We start from the raw sequence: 16,064 nt of genomic DNA, 5'->3' as shown, positions 1-16,064 counted from the left end.
AAGGGGGGAGGTGTTGGGTAGCCCCCTATCGATTATACCACAACGGCTCGTCAACTGACAGTAGTCAGGTTTGACAGACGCTACGACGGATGAGTCGGCGGGAAGCAACTGTCATCGTCATTATTGTTAGTCATGAGATTACCAATACCACGAGTTAGACGCTTTTTGTATTGTCATAACGTTTTAATAAAGTTATTTTAATTTGTTGTTTGTGAGTTACGCGTTTCACTCAACGCCGAAACACAACAAATATCACCTCAACTTTTGCATGTGTACGCCATATATGCGCATCATACACCCCCAAAAATATGGGATATAAGATGCTGTATATACGCTGGCAATAAAATTTAATTTTTGCTGGTTGGCTACACTCAAAGTTTTCTATAATTTTATCAACGCTTCCGATGTTGAATGAAAAATCGGAAGAATAAGATGTACTATTTCCACACATCCCAATGATTTCGGTAGATATACAATTCGTTTTCAGATTCCGATGGCTATGGACAAGACAAATGAACAGTCGTATAATGTATCACGTGTACAAGTATGACTATATTATTCAAAGTCTCCATCGGAAACCATAGGAAACCATCGAAACCTCACCTATCTTTCGGGCGACACACACATTCCACGCTGACAGAAAACTAGTTGTTTTAAAGCGTTCCAATTATCAAGTTAATCTCCGATTTCTTCATAAGATCGGAATTGTTTTTCAAAAAAGGTTGACGTCATAGACCAGAAAAAACAGTAATCTAATGGAGCAATGTCTAAGAAATATGGTGATTGAGGCAGTACCTCTCGATTCACACTTTATAGATAATTATTGACATACCCATTGACATGTGCAGCTGGTGTTGTCATGCTGTAAAACTATCTTGTGTATATTCTCCCATTCCGCTCTCTTTTCCTTCATAGCTCTGTTCAAACGTATTGATTGTGCAGTCGATACTGTTCACTAGGTGTAGCTTTAGACGGAAGATATTTCTAATTGTGTCTCTTGAAATTTTTGGTGGTATTCCATGTTCTCTATCTATCTTAAACTTAACCGAATATATGGTGTTAAGTCAGACCGGACCATGTGACATTTTTATGATTTCGAGAAAAACAAGCTTGAAGTTTGGTGCTATAAGGGCTTTTCGTTGAGCGTTCGGAAAACTTTTGATACGTTATTAGTGTTGCACACGTGATTTTCCAAATCGGATAAATGTGGTATGTAGCTCACGAAATGCTTAACCTAATGCAATCAATAAGTCGAAATTTTCAATTTTGCGACTGTCACTGACTTAACACCGATTATATTGAATAATGTATAACAAAATTAAATATTGTTATATTGAGTTTTATTTCAATTTGTTGTAGTCGGACGCATTGAAACGCTCACGCCGAATATATCTGGGACAATATATATCAGAATAACATTGCATAGTTCATCAAACATTATCAATTATATATCAAATATGCAGTTCATATTAAAATTTAAAAATGTGTATAAAAATATGTAAAAATATGTATATCACAATAATACAATCAGAATATAATATGGTGCTATTCTGCACACGGCAATTCATATGCGTAATAGCACACAATATGTAAGCTATTGCATCCGACTGGGTGGCACACATCAACGTCAACTTTTCAACCTACTATTAAACTGCTTAAACTATTTGTTGCTTAAACTATATTATGCAGCTGTTAAAGAAAATAAGGAACGAGTGTTTCATTAATGACTTGTCAACTTTTTTTTAAAATAAACACAGGTTTTTTGAGATATTGAGTTTGAATTTATTCTGGCTGTAGTTCAACTCTTACGTTTCTACACATTTCGACCGAAATGTTGCGGAAATTCGCGTTGGTGATTTTTCAATTCTGACCAAAAATAGCCTTCCAAGATGACGTGATAGCGTTCTCAATTGACGGTAGAATGACGATCGTTATCATCGACGAAGGAATACGACCCAATATTTGTCTGGCAAGGAAACCACATAAACAGTATTTTTTGCGGATGTAATGGTGTTTCTTGAAGCACACGTGGGTTCGCATCTGACTAATAACGCATATTTTGTTTGTTGGCAAAGTCATGGCAAGCCAGAAATGAGCCACATCGCTGAAGATTATTTTGTGATGAAAATCACCATTTCTTCAAGATTCGCCAGAGCCCAATCGGAGAAGTTTCGACGCTTCATATGGTGAAGTGGCTTTGGTTCTTGAGTTAATTTGATCATGTAAGATCTTTTAGCAAAATATGCCACAATGAGGTTTGGTAGATGCCCAATTCTTGAGAACGCTGTGCAATTGACTGATTTGGGTAATTTCGAATGGATTCATTTGCGGCTGCGACATTTTCGTTGCTTCATGCGGCCGGCTTGTCGTTAGCACGGAAACATTCAACAGCGATAATGTAGACTCAAATAATTTAGTTTGTAGTTTGTAGTTTGGTCACTAAACTATACCCAGCAAACATTAAATCGTATAATTTTTCACGTGCCAAGTCTTACAAGAAATCCGAATAAATCATAATCGCATATAATATCAATCAAAGTATGTATCGTGTATATTTGAAATCGTTTAAAATGTAAAAACTCGATTTTATATACCATTATCAAATTAAGTCGCAATTCGGTATAATAAACATCAATTTTATGATGTACATTGTCGTAAAATATATTTAATCCGCATCATATACGTATATTACGCTGATGCAGTTTGTGTGTCGTATAAGCGTATAATTTTAATCGATTCGGTACTGTAGTAAATCGTGTTGCATGCTGAAGAAAATCATGAAACAGTAAATCATATTAGATTCTAATAAAGAACATATTACATCATATTGAAATGTCAATGAAATGCTGATGCACTCGAAAGTTTTAACTGCTGTTGAATTAAATTTCAAATAGCCGCGCGAGATAGCTGGTGGATGATAATCCAGACGACCGGAGTTCGAACCCGCATCGGAGCAGTTTTCACCAAACATCAATCTGTGCCATTTTAAACATTCATATTCCACTCCCAACACAAGTCAATCAAACAATTATTACTTCTACAAACATAAATACTCATATATAAAAATGGCGATTCGTGAGGCTATAATAAATATTTCACGAACATATTTTGCTTGTTTTTTTTCTATGTCTGTAATAAATCGTATATGAGTGTGACAAAAGTCGTATTTGGTGCTTTGACAATTCATGAATATATTCATATTAGATCGCAAATCAATTCCAACATAATCGCTATTATAACCGGTCAAATTTACATATTCATCCAAACAAATTCGGTAAGCATTTGCCATGTATGTATATGACCACCTCCACTTTTGCATGCATATGCCAGTTAGGCGCATTATATGCCAACCAAATTTTAGGACATATGATGTTATATATACGCTTGTTATGCGATTTAATGTTTGCTGGGTATGCACAGCCTGCGGGCTGCAACAATTTTTAGGTCGATAATTGGAGTAAGTGCTCTTAAAGTTTCGGTAGTCATTTTTGGTCATTAACGCTTAAAGCGTTGCTCGTCCGTGTACTTCAACGTGATGAAAATGTGATGAAATAAATGTGAAAATTAATATTGTTGAGTATGTAAGAAGCATACTAGTGACAAAGAGGAAAAAGTTATCAAATAACACTGAGGAGAAAACTGTTAACTGGATAATTTCATCCAGTGGTATTTTTACGTAAAAAACAAAAAACCTTCACATATTTTGAAATAAGTAAAATGTTTTTAAATGAAGGCTTGTTTGAATGTCTGGCATCCCTGCTCTGAAATGGTCGAACCTGTCGAACCAAAGTGTCAACACTAAACGATAATTTCTATTGCAGCTGTCAGTATTATTGCTTTTGTCAAAATCTTTGCAAAGCACTCTTTTTAGTGTTGAATCCAGGGAAAAAAGGCTGACAAGAATTATTCAACTTGCATAGTGAAAAAACAAGTTGTCAGGGCTTGTTGTCCATTTGCTCTATTTTGCTGTTCTTGGTTTAAAAATAGAATCCAATCAGTCTGGAAACTTAACGGTGGGTGAAGTAAACCATCAAACCAGCTAAAGAGAAAAATGGCTCGCTCTGCAAGTCCTGGTGGCTACTCAAACTACGAGGACGATTCGCTGTTTCAGAATGCAGCTTTCACACATGATATTAGCGAGCAAATGCGGGTCCCTAAGCGAATCCGGGCTACAGGAGGATACTTTGATGAGCACGAGCTATTGTCTAACGGGAATGGCGAGATTAATTCCTGGAATTATAGCGATAAAATTGAAATGAATGTTCCGGACCGCATTGTTGTGCTAGGACAGGACCAGCATCTAGGTGAGTACAGTAGCTCTTTGTGCGTCACACTACATCATGCCAAATATGTGTCATTCTGATCTAAAAATGGGGTTACCTATAATCGCTCGGACACTAACATGATTCCCCTTTGTTCGTCTTAATTGCTAACAAACATCACCCACTCCGTTATCATTCCATCGATGAACGAACGTCTAATTGAGCCAGTTCTTACGTCAGGCACAAAGTCCGCACCACGAGAAATCATGCTGGAAAATTCTATTATGCCTAAAGACCCCGGTTGCGTTCGTGTCTCGACCCCACCGAGGGTGATCACACTGTCGGAACATCACTTTCCATCCGCTTCCGATGAACCAGAAGCAACTGGTGAGAAAGATTTGGACGAGGAGCGAAACTATGACGATTACGAGTCACGCTCGTTGAATTCGATTGATGATCCAAACAGCAGTGTTAATGTGGGCAACAGACAGCGCTTTGGACAAACGGGTCGTGGTGCGGGTAACGGCGAAGTACAGCAAAAGAGAGCTACATTCTCCAAGCACAATTCCGAGCTGGTAGTTCCTAGAAGGTGAGCAGTCGCTTTATGATAAGTGATCAGTATTACAATGTGATACCTCGTCTTATTCTTTCAGCTTCCGAGAAGAGACCCCCACTTTTGGTGGAAGTGTGGAAAATTTAACCCCACCGGAGGAAATGATCCACTTGCGTCGCCAAGTGGCCAAAATGAACCGCCGGCTTCTGGCAATTGAGCTGGATAATATGCAGCGTCAACAAAGGGAAAAAATAATTTATTGCGTTGGCCTCGCCTACCTGCTACTGAAAACCTTTATGTGGCTCAGTCGAAAATAAGAGTTCCCCATCAAACAAAATGGATTTAATTAGTAGAAAAGATATTTAGTTATAATTTAAGTCAGCCACGGCAACAAGCGAATATTGGAATCGTTCTATATGAGAAGAAGAAAGCGGAATAAACTAACTAAACTAAAGCTAACTTGGTAGTGATGATGGTGATAGCCGGGCTGTAGATGAAATCATCATTCGCTTGCCCGATTATAACATCCTGGTTATCAGATTATGCACCATTTTAGGAAGACTTGATTGTTTTGTTTTCATTTGTTTTATTTAGTTTTGTAACATAATAAACCAATGTTAAAGCTTGATTTGTCATGGTAGACATTGGGTCGGCCGGTGGAATTCGGAAGGTACATAAACCTCAATTGGTATTATACTAAAACTGTGACAACTGGATGCTTTCTGTCCATTGTTCAAAGTATTTCAGGTACGACACTAGTCGTGAACTGTTAAAATTATGTACGATTGTAAGTTGAATAAAGTTTGCATTAAACTACGGAACTTTTTGACGTAGGACTACGTCTTTCATTTCTATACCAGGGTGTAAAACCAAAGTTTCGAAAATGAAAGCGTTACGCCGGAGACCGAGATTTTGAGCGTTAATAGCTCTTAAACAACTGAACGAAATGGTATGATAAACACTTCATTCGAAAGATAAAAGGTCTACGCGTCATATACTTGTTACTTTTTCATCCAAAAATTTGTTTCAATAGTCTTAAATTTGCTTTCAAAACAGGCTATTGAAATCACCAATCGGTATATAAGCGAGCGCCGCTCGTAAACCCCGTCAGTTATGATTGAACAGCGATTGGAGCATGTTGTCGCTGTGTTGTGAAGCTATTTTCGTTTATCATGAAAGCGCTAATGAACGGTGTCACCAAGAGCCTGTATGTGCACCTAAGGCCAGAAGGGAATCCATCAAGAGGAGAGTGATGCCACGGTTCCGCTTGAAACATCGGCCGCCACACACACATATACACGCGCGGAATTCTCGTTGCTGAAAAATAATCTGCCAGTTCCCATGGGAATTGAAAAATACATTCATGCGAAAGAGTTTATTTTAATGTTTTCTATCCATATAACACTGCAACCAAATACATTTGGTTTTGTGATTTTTCAATCAATCGCAATTAATAGGAAAGCTTCTGAATATTTTTTTTCCCATCAGTGGAAAACTTTCGTATCCAATATTGGATGCGTAACATGAAAAACGTGAAACATCATCGCTAAAATCAAGTCATTTTCGAGCGATTATTTGCTTTCTACTCATATAATGCTGCGACCAAATACATTTCGTTTTGGATTTTTTCAATCAAGTGCGATCAACCTAAGACCACGTCTTTCGGCAATTTATTAGAGGTGCAATGAATCTTTAGGAATTCCCGCTCTACGCGCACTGGCAATTTCTCAAACGAGAAATGGATGGTATTCGTACACAAATAATTTTATAATGCAGTTTCATCAAAATGATTTCTTCGGATATATTCACTACATCATGTCATATATTTCATATTCTTTATTATGAAATCCATATCCATGGCACCTATCGGTATCGAATTATCATCGACACCACGATTTTCGCTAAATGCTCCTTTCAGTTCGGCCTGTAAAAAACTTTTCTGAGCTCTAATCCATCAAATTGGGAGCCCTGAAAAGGGCCGTTGATTATATGCTAAGCTAATATAGCACGCTCTCCTCGGATACGATGGGCCAGCTGGATGTCCTTGGGCATGATGTGACGCGTTTTGCATGGATAACACACAAATTGGTATCTTCGAATAAGCCTCCTGCAGCGTCATAACTGCGGAACTTCGGAAGCGCAAGTCGGTTTTGAAGTCCTGAGCAATTCCACGATCCAAATACTGCAAAGGTAGCTTGCGGATCAGCAATTCGGTCGACTTCTGATAGCGACGAATTTCACGCAAAGTTCCCGGTCGATAGCGATGTGGCTTCTTCACCTATCCTGCTGCTGGTGCGCTTATCCGAGCTGCTTTCATGTGCCTTACCACCGAAAGACTAACGAGCTGTCTGCGAAAGACTAACGAGTTCGAGTCCTCACGGTGCGAGAGTAGAGTAAGAAATGAACGAAAGAATCTTCTTCTTCTTCTTTGCTTTTAAGAGGCTTTAAACTTTGCAGTTCATTCGCCTCTAGCCCAGTGAAGGGCCACAATAAAACCAGTCCAGAGGGGACTGGCGAAAGGGAAACCAAAAAACCACTCATCAGATCTGTCCGCTCGACCCTCGGTTAAAGAAGAAGGTAGGAAGGGATCCAATGCTTCATAAGATATTTAATATATGCTGTAAAGAAAAGTAAATATTTACTGATCCGAGGACCGAAGCAGTGACGAAGCACAAATGACCTAGACTCCAAGTGCAGGGCGTGCTCCAAAAACAAAAAAAAAGGCCCTTCTCAGGAGGATGGGAAGGAAAGGAGTGGAAAGGATTTGGGTGGGATTAGAGGAGTGGAAGGGGGTGGGGTGAAATGAAATGAAATACAGTTTGAATAGATGATTAAATATAGTGGATTTGAATTTAATGGTGTATAGTAGAGCTGAAAAATGGAGAGGTTTATTTAATGGATTTATCCTCCTTGGTGTGTGTGGCTGTAGGAATAGGAAGTTGATTAAAGTATAATGTAATGGATAGAAGATAGATGTGAGTATGTATGTATATATTGTATTATTTGCTAATTATTATTATTAAATGCGTGTATACACATGTATGATTTCCTTCCTTCCGACCCGTACATGCATGTGTATACACACATAAACACGCATACATGACTGTGAAGTGGCAAGCTGTTATAAATAAACAATTTCAAAAGTACTTAGTATTTCGATTTAGATTTTACCAAAGAAGTCGGTTTCTTTCAGAAACGCAATTAGATTGGTTTCTTGGGTCTCGTCTCTACTGAGGATATCTCGGAGACTTTGACCTAGATTGTGTCGGACTCGAGCATCTTTGGTATGTTGACATTCTAGTAAAAGATGGCTAACGGAAACGGGTGCTTCGTTGCAAGCACATTGGGGTTTTTCGGCTCTGTCGAACAAGTGTGAGTGGGTGAAGTTAGTGTGCCCAATTCGAAGACGGGTAAGAACTCGCCTTTCCCTACTATTGAGGCGGTCCTCCCAAGGGAGAGTGGAGTTTTTGATTTTATGAAGATGAGTGGGACGGCTGTTAATCCAGCCTATGTCCCAACTTTCACGGACTTGCTGTTTTACCCAGCGGATAATGTCAGATGGAGGACAGGGCATGTCTGGGGGTTCGATTTTGCTGCCCTTGCCGGCCAGTATGTCGGCGGCTGTGTTTCCGCGGATTCCTGAGTGACCAGGAACCCAGCAGAAGGAGATGTTTTTTTCTGAAGCAGCCTCTTCTGTTTGCTTAATCCATGGGTGTTTGCTGTTTCCACTCAGAAGATCGTGGAGACAGCTAGCTGAGTCGGAGAATATTGTAGTAGGAAGGATCTCATGGATGCATTCTTGGGTAGCTATCAAAAGGGCGAAAGCTTCCGCACTGAAGATGGAGCATTGCGGTGGAAGAGAGAAGCTACCTGTATATCTACTCTCAAAAATTCCACAGCCAACTCCATCGGCACTGACTGAACCATCTGTGTATACCTGGTGGTTGGTTTGAAAGTTGGTTGCAATGAGGTTATTGAAGGAGGCTTTGATTTTTGGAGAAGGGTCTCCCGCACGAACCGCCTTGAGAAGATCAAGGTTAATGTTCGGCGGTTTGACGTTCCAATTTCTTCCCGTAGCAGATGGGCGTTCACATATATCGGGGAGATCTTTGTTCGTGAGATTTTTGAACCATGTTTTGGCCCTATGTATCAATGGGACATTGTGGTCGCTTTCGGGGAGTGACAAGTGACGGATGGCTTTGTTTGTGATGGCTTTTGTCACCAGGTGGGTGAAGGGAAGATGCCCACTTTCTGCCATTACAGCGAGAGTAGGGCTAGAGGGAAAAGCGCCAATTGCGAGCCTAATTGCTTTGTTGTAGATTGGTTGAATGGTGTTTAACACCCTGTCCCCGCCACGGCTGAAGGTGCCTATTCCGTAGAGGATTTGTGGGACCAACCAAACGTTTACGACATTTAGCAGCGTCTTTCTATGACCAGAGGCTAGGTTGCCTGCGATAACCTTGATGATGTTCAGTTTCTTTCTGGTGGCTATTTTGGTCTTTTGGGAATGTGATAGGAAGTTGAGTTTCTTGTCGAAAGTAACCCCTAGTATTCTCAATGTCCTCATTGTAGGGATCGGGATATTGTTGAGCTGAAGATGGGTTCTCCTTGTGAGAGCCTTTCCTATGTGCAAGTGTTTGGATTTCTCCGGGGAAATTTTGAAACCTGTTTTTAGAGCCCAGTTTTGGATGGAGTCTAAGGTTTTTTGAAGCCTCTTTCTCTGATTTAAGCCGAAGCAGCTCGTAGAGATAAGAGTGATGTCATCTGCATAGACTACAATTTTAATGTGGTCGGGAATGTGTTCGAAGATGGATTGCATAGCAATGTTGAAAAGGGTAGGTGAAAGTGCTGAGCCTTGGGGGAAACCGTTTTCTGGGATTTTTAGAGAAGACCTTTGGTTGTTGATGATGGTTTTGAAAGACCGGTTTTCGAGGAAACTTTTAATGAAGAGGCCCAACCTCCCACGGATTCCCCAGTCGAAGAGACTTTTCAGCACAGGGTACCTCCATGCCCGGTCGAAGGCCTTGGATAAATCAAGTGAAACGATATCTATTTGATGTAGACTTTCGGTTGCGTCGTCTAGGATTTTTTCAATTGCTACTAGGCAATCCTCTGTACCTTTTCCCGCACGGAAGGCGAATTGTCGGGGATCGATCAGCTTGTTTGACTCTAGAAACGTCGTTAAGCGTCGATTGATCATTTTTTCCATGACTTTCCCAACACAACTAAGAAGAGTGATGGGGCGGAAGTTGTCAAGAAGGTGGTTTTTTTTGTCTGGTTTTGGAATACAGATCATTAAACCCTCTTTCCAGCAGCTGGGGAGGGTTCCACTGTCCCAAACTTTGTTGAGGAGCTTCAGAAGTGCTTTTTTCCCGAAATGGGGTAGATTCTTCAGCATAGGGTAGCTGATGTCGTCGGGTCCTGTGGATCTTTGTTTGACTTTGTTCAGTACCCAATCGAGCTCTTTGAGGGAGAGGTTTTTGTTGAAGTCAAATTCCACATCGGTGTGAAAATCGATGGGAATTTTTTCGCATTCCGTTTTGTGGGTTTGGAAGGTTAGGTCGTAGTTTTGATTGGAGGAGGCGGATGCAAAGAAATCTCCAAACGCCTCGGCGATGATTTTCCGGTCATTGGTGTATTGACCGTTTATAAGGAGATTATATTCTTTGTTCCTTTTTTTGCCGTGAAGCCTGCCAATCTTATTCCATAACTCCTTTGTTGACGCGTTGGGATTAATTTCGCTGACGAATTTAACCCAACTGTTGTGCTTGGCTGTGTTGATGACAGTCTTAGCTTCGTTGCGAGCCCTTTGGAACTCTGTGAGCAGAGTGGGCTTATGGGGGTTATCCGGATGGGCCTTTCTTAGTTTGCGTAAGGCCTTACGTCGACCTTTGATCGCTGCCTTCACCTCAGGCGACCACCATGGAACACACTTCCTGCCAGGGATGCCACTGGTTCTAGGGATGTGCAACATTGCAACCTCAAGGACAGCTTTGGAGAACTCCTCTGCTGTCCAGTCTTGTTTAGCGGAAAGGCGGTTTTCAATATCAAATTGATAGCCAGCCCAATCAGCGTATTCAAATTTCCATCTTGGCCTTGTCGGAAACTCTGGAGAAGATTGGCCGAAGGAGATGAGAATTGGAAAATGATCGCTGCCGCAGGTATCATCGTGAATGTTCCAAGAAAGTTTTGAAGAGAGTTTGTGTGATACCATAGTAAGATCAATGGCCGAAGTAGTACCAGAATGGTGAATTCTGGTGTGTTGGCCGTTGTTTAGAAGGAGTAGGGAATGGTCGGAGATAAAATCCTCAATGATGGATCCTTTTTGGTCGAGGTATGCGCCTCCCCAGGCGTATGAGTGGGCGTTGAAATCACCCATAAGCATGATTGGGGCGGGAAGTTGGCTAAACAGATGGTCCAGCTGGCCGCGAAGAATAGCCGGATCAGAATTTGGAGTAATGTAGATGCTGACAACTGTGATTTGAAAGGGGTGTTTAATGCGCACTACCACTGCCTGAATGTCGGTGGTAATGGGGAGAAGATCATGTGGAGTGCTATCCTTGATTGCGATTGCGACTCCGTGCTTTGAGGGGTTGGGACCCTCTTTGAAGTATGTGATGTACTTTGGTATGAAATTATCATCGAAATTGTTTGGAGTCATAGTTTCCTGAAGGGCTATGACTGTAGGATTAAAGTTCGAAATAAGCATTTTTAGTTCTGAGATCTTCTGTCGGATACTTCTGATGTTCCATTGTATCCCGAATTTCTGTATTGGAGTGAATGTGTTGGTGTTTTTAACTCTAATTCCTAAGTCTTGATTGTGTGTGTGTGTTTGAACTATTCAAAGAGAATTAGTTCGATGGTCCTTTACCCTTGGAGAGAGAAGCTTTCTTTGAGGTATTGGTGTTGTTTTTGTTTGGTGTAGAAGTCTTTGGAGTGTTTGTTGTGTTTGTGTTGTTTTTTGTTGAGTGTGCGTTGCTGTTGTTGTTATTGTTATTTTTTGTTTGAAGAGTGTTGTTGTTGTTGTTGTTGTTTTCTGTTGGGGTTGTATTGTTATTTGTTGTTGGTGTCTGTTTTTGTTCATTTCTTGTTCTTTTCTTGTCTTTGTTAGTTAGGGTTTCATCTTCGGATTTTTGATCTGAATCTGAAGATGAACCTTTCGTAATCTTTCTTTTATTTTTATTTTTGTTTGGAACATCAGAAGTGTCCATTGAAATGACTGATTCGTTCTCAGATTCAGCTGTTGAGCTATCAGTTGACGACTCTGTCATTGAGGTATCGATTGTAGTGTCAAATGGGGGGGGTGCTTTCGCGGCTAGAAGAGGCCGAAGCGGCCGAGGCGCAGTTACATTTGCAGTTGCAGCTGCGAGTTGGCTTTTGCAAGTTGGAGAGTCTGTCTTGCAGAACACTTGCAAAAGTTGGTCCATTATTTTGGACGTTGAACTTTTCTTTCGCCTCTTTATAGGAGATACCATAGTCGATTCTGATTTTGGTTATATTGTTTTCAGATTGCCATACGGGGCATTTCCTGTTCGAAGAGGAATGGTCCCCTTGGCAGTTCAAGCAAAATGCTGAAGCGTTGCACGTTTTAATTCCATCCTTTTGTTCTGGATGTTCTTGACCGCAATTCCTGCAAAGCGGGTTATCGCGTTTGCATCGCTTACTCGTATGTCCAAATTTATAGCATTTGAAACATTGCATTGGGTTGGGATAGTAATTTCTAGTCCCAGCCCGAATAAATCCGAAGTTAATAAAATCGGGAACAACAGTTCCACGGATCGTCAAAATGAGAGTAGCGGTTGGGATAATAATGTTATTCTCCTTCCTGGTGATTCGCTTGACGTCGATCACACCTTGATCGGAAAGCTCTGTAATCAATTCAGGTTCTTTGATGTCCATGACATCACGGCAAGTAACAACGCATTTACGTTGATTTAGAGTAGGATGGTAGATTACTTCGATAGGAGTTTCGTCAATCAATTTGTTGATTAAAAGGAGCTTACCAATTATATCCTCGTCCTTGGCCGTAAGGATATACTGCGTCCTCTTCTTGTCGTCCCGTTGCGGTCGCGCTGTGTAGTATTTCTTTCCTACAGCGTTCTACAGCTTTCCTACACGTTCTCTCCTGTGGCCCGTAGTAACAGGATCTGTAGGTTGCCGTTCAGTGGGTCGGCCCACCTTGGAGCAGTAAGTTGGGTAGGTTTACCCTCGTACAAATTTGTAGCCCGGCCTCCCGGAGGCCCGGAGCTACTAGAAGCCATGCTGTTGTCGGCTACCCCCTAGGTATAGCCGACAGATCGTTTTATTGTTTAAAAGAGAGATCACTTATGAGGGCTTTTCACTTTGGGATATTATCTAGAAAAACACTCTGTCACTTTTTTTATAGAGCTCTTACAAGAAACCACCAATAATCGCGAACAATTTAGGGGAATAAACTTTTGATATTGTTTTCTTCAGTCACTTCACCGTCCGTAATGCGTGTTTTCTTTTTTAGTTTTTTGTTTATGTTAGAAATCACTACAATCACTAAAAGAAAAACTGACACCACTGCCCAAAGGAAAAAGGGGGCGTGGAGTCGGTGACGCCGCAAAAGCGCGCGCTTTTCCGGTTTGCCGTCAAGCGCCCGCTCCTAAGGCCGATTACACATTATCCGGTTTCTGCCGGACCGGTTTGAAACCCAAATGGCAAATTTCGATCGGACCAACCTTTTTACGCCGCCGTGATGCAGCCGTCTACAGCGACTGCAATGTCCGGTGACCGGACAAGCATTATACGCGATGACCGTAGAATAGTGTCGACGTCTGGTGGAGACATCGGTTTGGGAAAGCAAATCATTCTCTATAAGATTATCACACCTCAAGACAGTTTTAAGTTGTTTAAATTTTTAATGAAAACTTTTACTTCATATTATTTGCTTGCTCAGAACCTGTGGTATTGATTCTTCCTTAACCATTTTTGTATAGTTTTCTTGATATTTTAACTAAAACTCATCATTGTAATATACGATCATTATCAGACATAATTATTGTTCAGGAGGTTTCCCAACTTGCAAAAGAACGTATTACCTTATTACATAAAGAACACATTTCATGAGAAGAAGTTAATTTTCATTCATAGTTTTTATTTTAAGATATGTGTTTAATGCACCTGAAAATCCATTATCACTATCATTTCCCAAAAGCGGAGCACGAAGCTCCATGCCATGAAAGCGAATTGACAGTTGTTTGTCATGTCTGTTAGTATTAGTACAATTCAGGCAATTTTTCGTCTAATGTAATAGTATGTGTGCACTATTGACGTTTGTTTGTTGATTTTGAAACCAGTTGATAATTTGCAAGTGATATGAAATTTTTATTTCACTTCTTCAACAACTACCAGTGTTGTGGAACTAATTCTGTGATGCAAGTTTCTGCTCAAAGAGAAGCAATGGTCACAGGTGCACGATGTCATCATTTAGCATATTGCCACGGACTGTGTTATTAACGGTGAGTGGTGTCTTTTGACAAGCAGATCGAGTTATTTTATTGACTTCTATTTTTTGTTCACAGGCAACATCCCTTATCTGAAATAATTATTGAACGAGTTCGGGGATGTCAAACAAATCTTCAATCGGTTCATGGAGGGGCGGATTTCGAGCGGCTTTATCGAGCTGAATGAGAAGGTTAGTTTTTGTTAATTTGAACACACTAAAAATAATTCTCTCGTCTAATATTCTTTGGGTATTCCAGTTTGACCTGACCGGCAGCCAAAACAGTCAGATATGTGCTCTGTGGTCTAAATGTTCCAATGCCCGACGCCAAAGCATCGGTTCTGTCAGAACGAAATTCCAGCTTATCTGATTCGGTCATTCTTTGCCCCGGATCCGCGTACTGATAGCTGTGATGCGAATTGGGCTCGAGAAGCTGCCCATGCCCCAGGATTACGTGCTCGAGGAATTGCGGTATATGTTGAGCTCGTTCTTCGACGAGGATCAGCGGAAGCAGCAATGGAATAGTGTTTGAACGAATTATGTTATTTCATTCGTAATTTGTTTACTGTATTAATGAAATAAAAAAAACTCTAGAATGAATGGATGTGTATACATTCTCTTGTAGGTAAATTCCAAAATAATCACAGGAAGTGAACACATTATACATATAAATAACTAGTGCCTCTGGCTTGTAACGGAATGTTATTATTATTGGTTCATCAAATTGCACTTTTATCTAACCGTGTTTCTTGGACTGTTGAAAAATTATGTGGCAACAGAGCGTGTGAAATAAATCATACTATTCGTGTATGCTTGGAAACGAAATAATTATGCCTATGAATGAATAAACCGCAGCTGGACTAAAGTTAGTTTTTTAAACGTATTCTGAAGTGGGGCGGAAGTATTCACGATAGGTACGGTAAGAACGCCGTTATGATGCAGGATGTGTGTAATGTCCGTGAGGCCTGGTCTCACTTTGATCATGCTCATGGTGTGCTACACTCCAACATTCGGCCTTATGTGATTTCCAAGGAACATACATATGAGAACGCTCGTGGTTGCCGCAGCAGCTGTGGGTTTAAGGTTTTCCGTCTGCACTCAGCTGCATGTAACCGGAATATTGTTTACCTGTCAAATCCAAAACATTGTATTGCAATGTTTACCTGTCAAATCCACATATAAATAAATGCATATATGTGTTTGTGAGAGATGTACGGTTCTGTGTAGCGCGAGGTCTCTTTCACATTGTTGTTCGGTTTTCCGTCCAAACCCAGCGGCGCTTTTTGAAACCGGTCCGGCAGAAACCGGATAATGTGTAATCGCCCTAACGGTCGAAACTAGCCGTAGCTATCTGCTTCTTCTTCTGCTGCCACTTAAAGATAATTAAAATTAACTCCTTCGGAATCGCCAGGGGGAGACGTCCTAGTCCGCTGTCCAAAACGCCAAACTGCCGAGCTGAAAGTAAACGCGACCTTCTCGGTCGGAGGTTAAAATCAGTATGGAACGAAAGCAAAGGAAGCGTCATTTTATAAACCATAAAAGTATAGAATCTAAACCCCACCCTTATTATATTCCTAAGTATACAGTAAGCTTATATAATAAAGAGGGTGGGGTTTACATTCGATACTTTTATGTTTTATAAAATGACACTTCCCTTGCTTTCGTTCATTTCTTACTCTACTCTTGCACCGTGAGGACTCGAGCTCGTTAGTCTTTCGGTGGTAAGGCACATGAAAGCAGCTCGGATAAGCGCACCAGCAGCAGGATAGGTGAAGAAGCC

General features: G+C 40.8%; 1 protein-coding gene and 1 long non-coding RNA gene across 3 annotated transcripts; both read left to right on the top strand.

Annotated features, from left to right (window-relative positions):
- The first annotated feature begins 3,819 nt into the window (after positions 1-3,819).
- Positions 3,820-5,648, top strand: LOC129775992 (transport and Golgi organization protein 11). Of its 2 annotated transcripts, none has more exons than XM_055781329.1 (3): positions 3,820-4,304; positions 4,503-4,851; positions 4,916-5,648. In XM_055781329.1, exons 1-3 carry the CDS (start codon positions 4,052-4,054, stop codon positions 5,130-5,132), a joined length of 819 nt encoding a protein of 272 aa, XP_055637304.1. In that variant the 5' UTR covers positions 3,820-4,051; the 3' UTR covers positions 5,133-5,648. The 2 variants fall into 2 exon arrangements, with proteins under 2 accessions (XP_055637304.1, XP_055637303.1); XM_055781328.1 differs by having other exon boundaries at positions 4,491-4,851.
- An 8,035-nt stretch (positions 5,649-13,683) lies between these two features.
- LOC129780343 (uncharacterized) lies at positions 13,684-14,805 on the top strand. The gene is made up of 3 exons (XR_008743891.1): positions 13,684-14,300; positions 14,364-14,476; positions 14,544-14,805. It is a non-coding gene; the product is annotated as an uncharacterized LOC129780343 (long non-coding RNA).
- Positions 14,806-16,064: the final 1,259 nt, after the last annotated feature.

The sequence above is a fragment of the Toxorhynchites rutilus genome, chromosome 3 (genome assembly GCF_029784135.1).
Source record: "Toxorhynchites rutilus septentrionalis strain SRP chromosome 3, ASM2978413v1, whole genome shotgun sequence".
NCBI classification, from domain to species: domain Eukaryota; kingdom Metazoa; phylum Arthropoda; class Insecta; order Diptera; family Culicidae; genus Toxorhynchites; species Toxorhynchites rutilus.
Note: the sequence above shows the minus strand (reverse complement) of the source record. Positions and strands in the feature narration are given on the sequence as shown.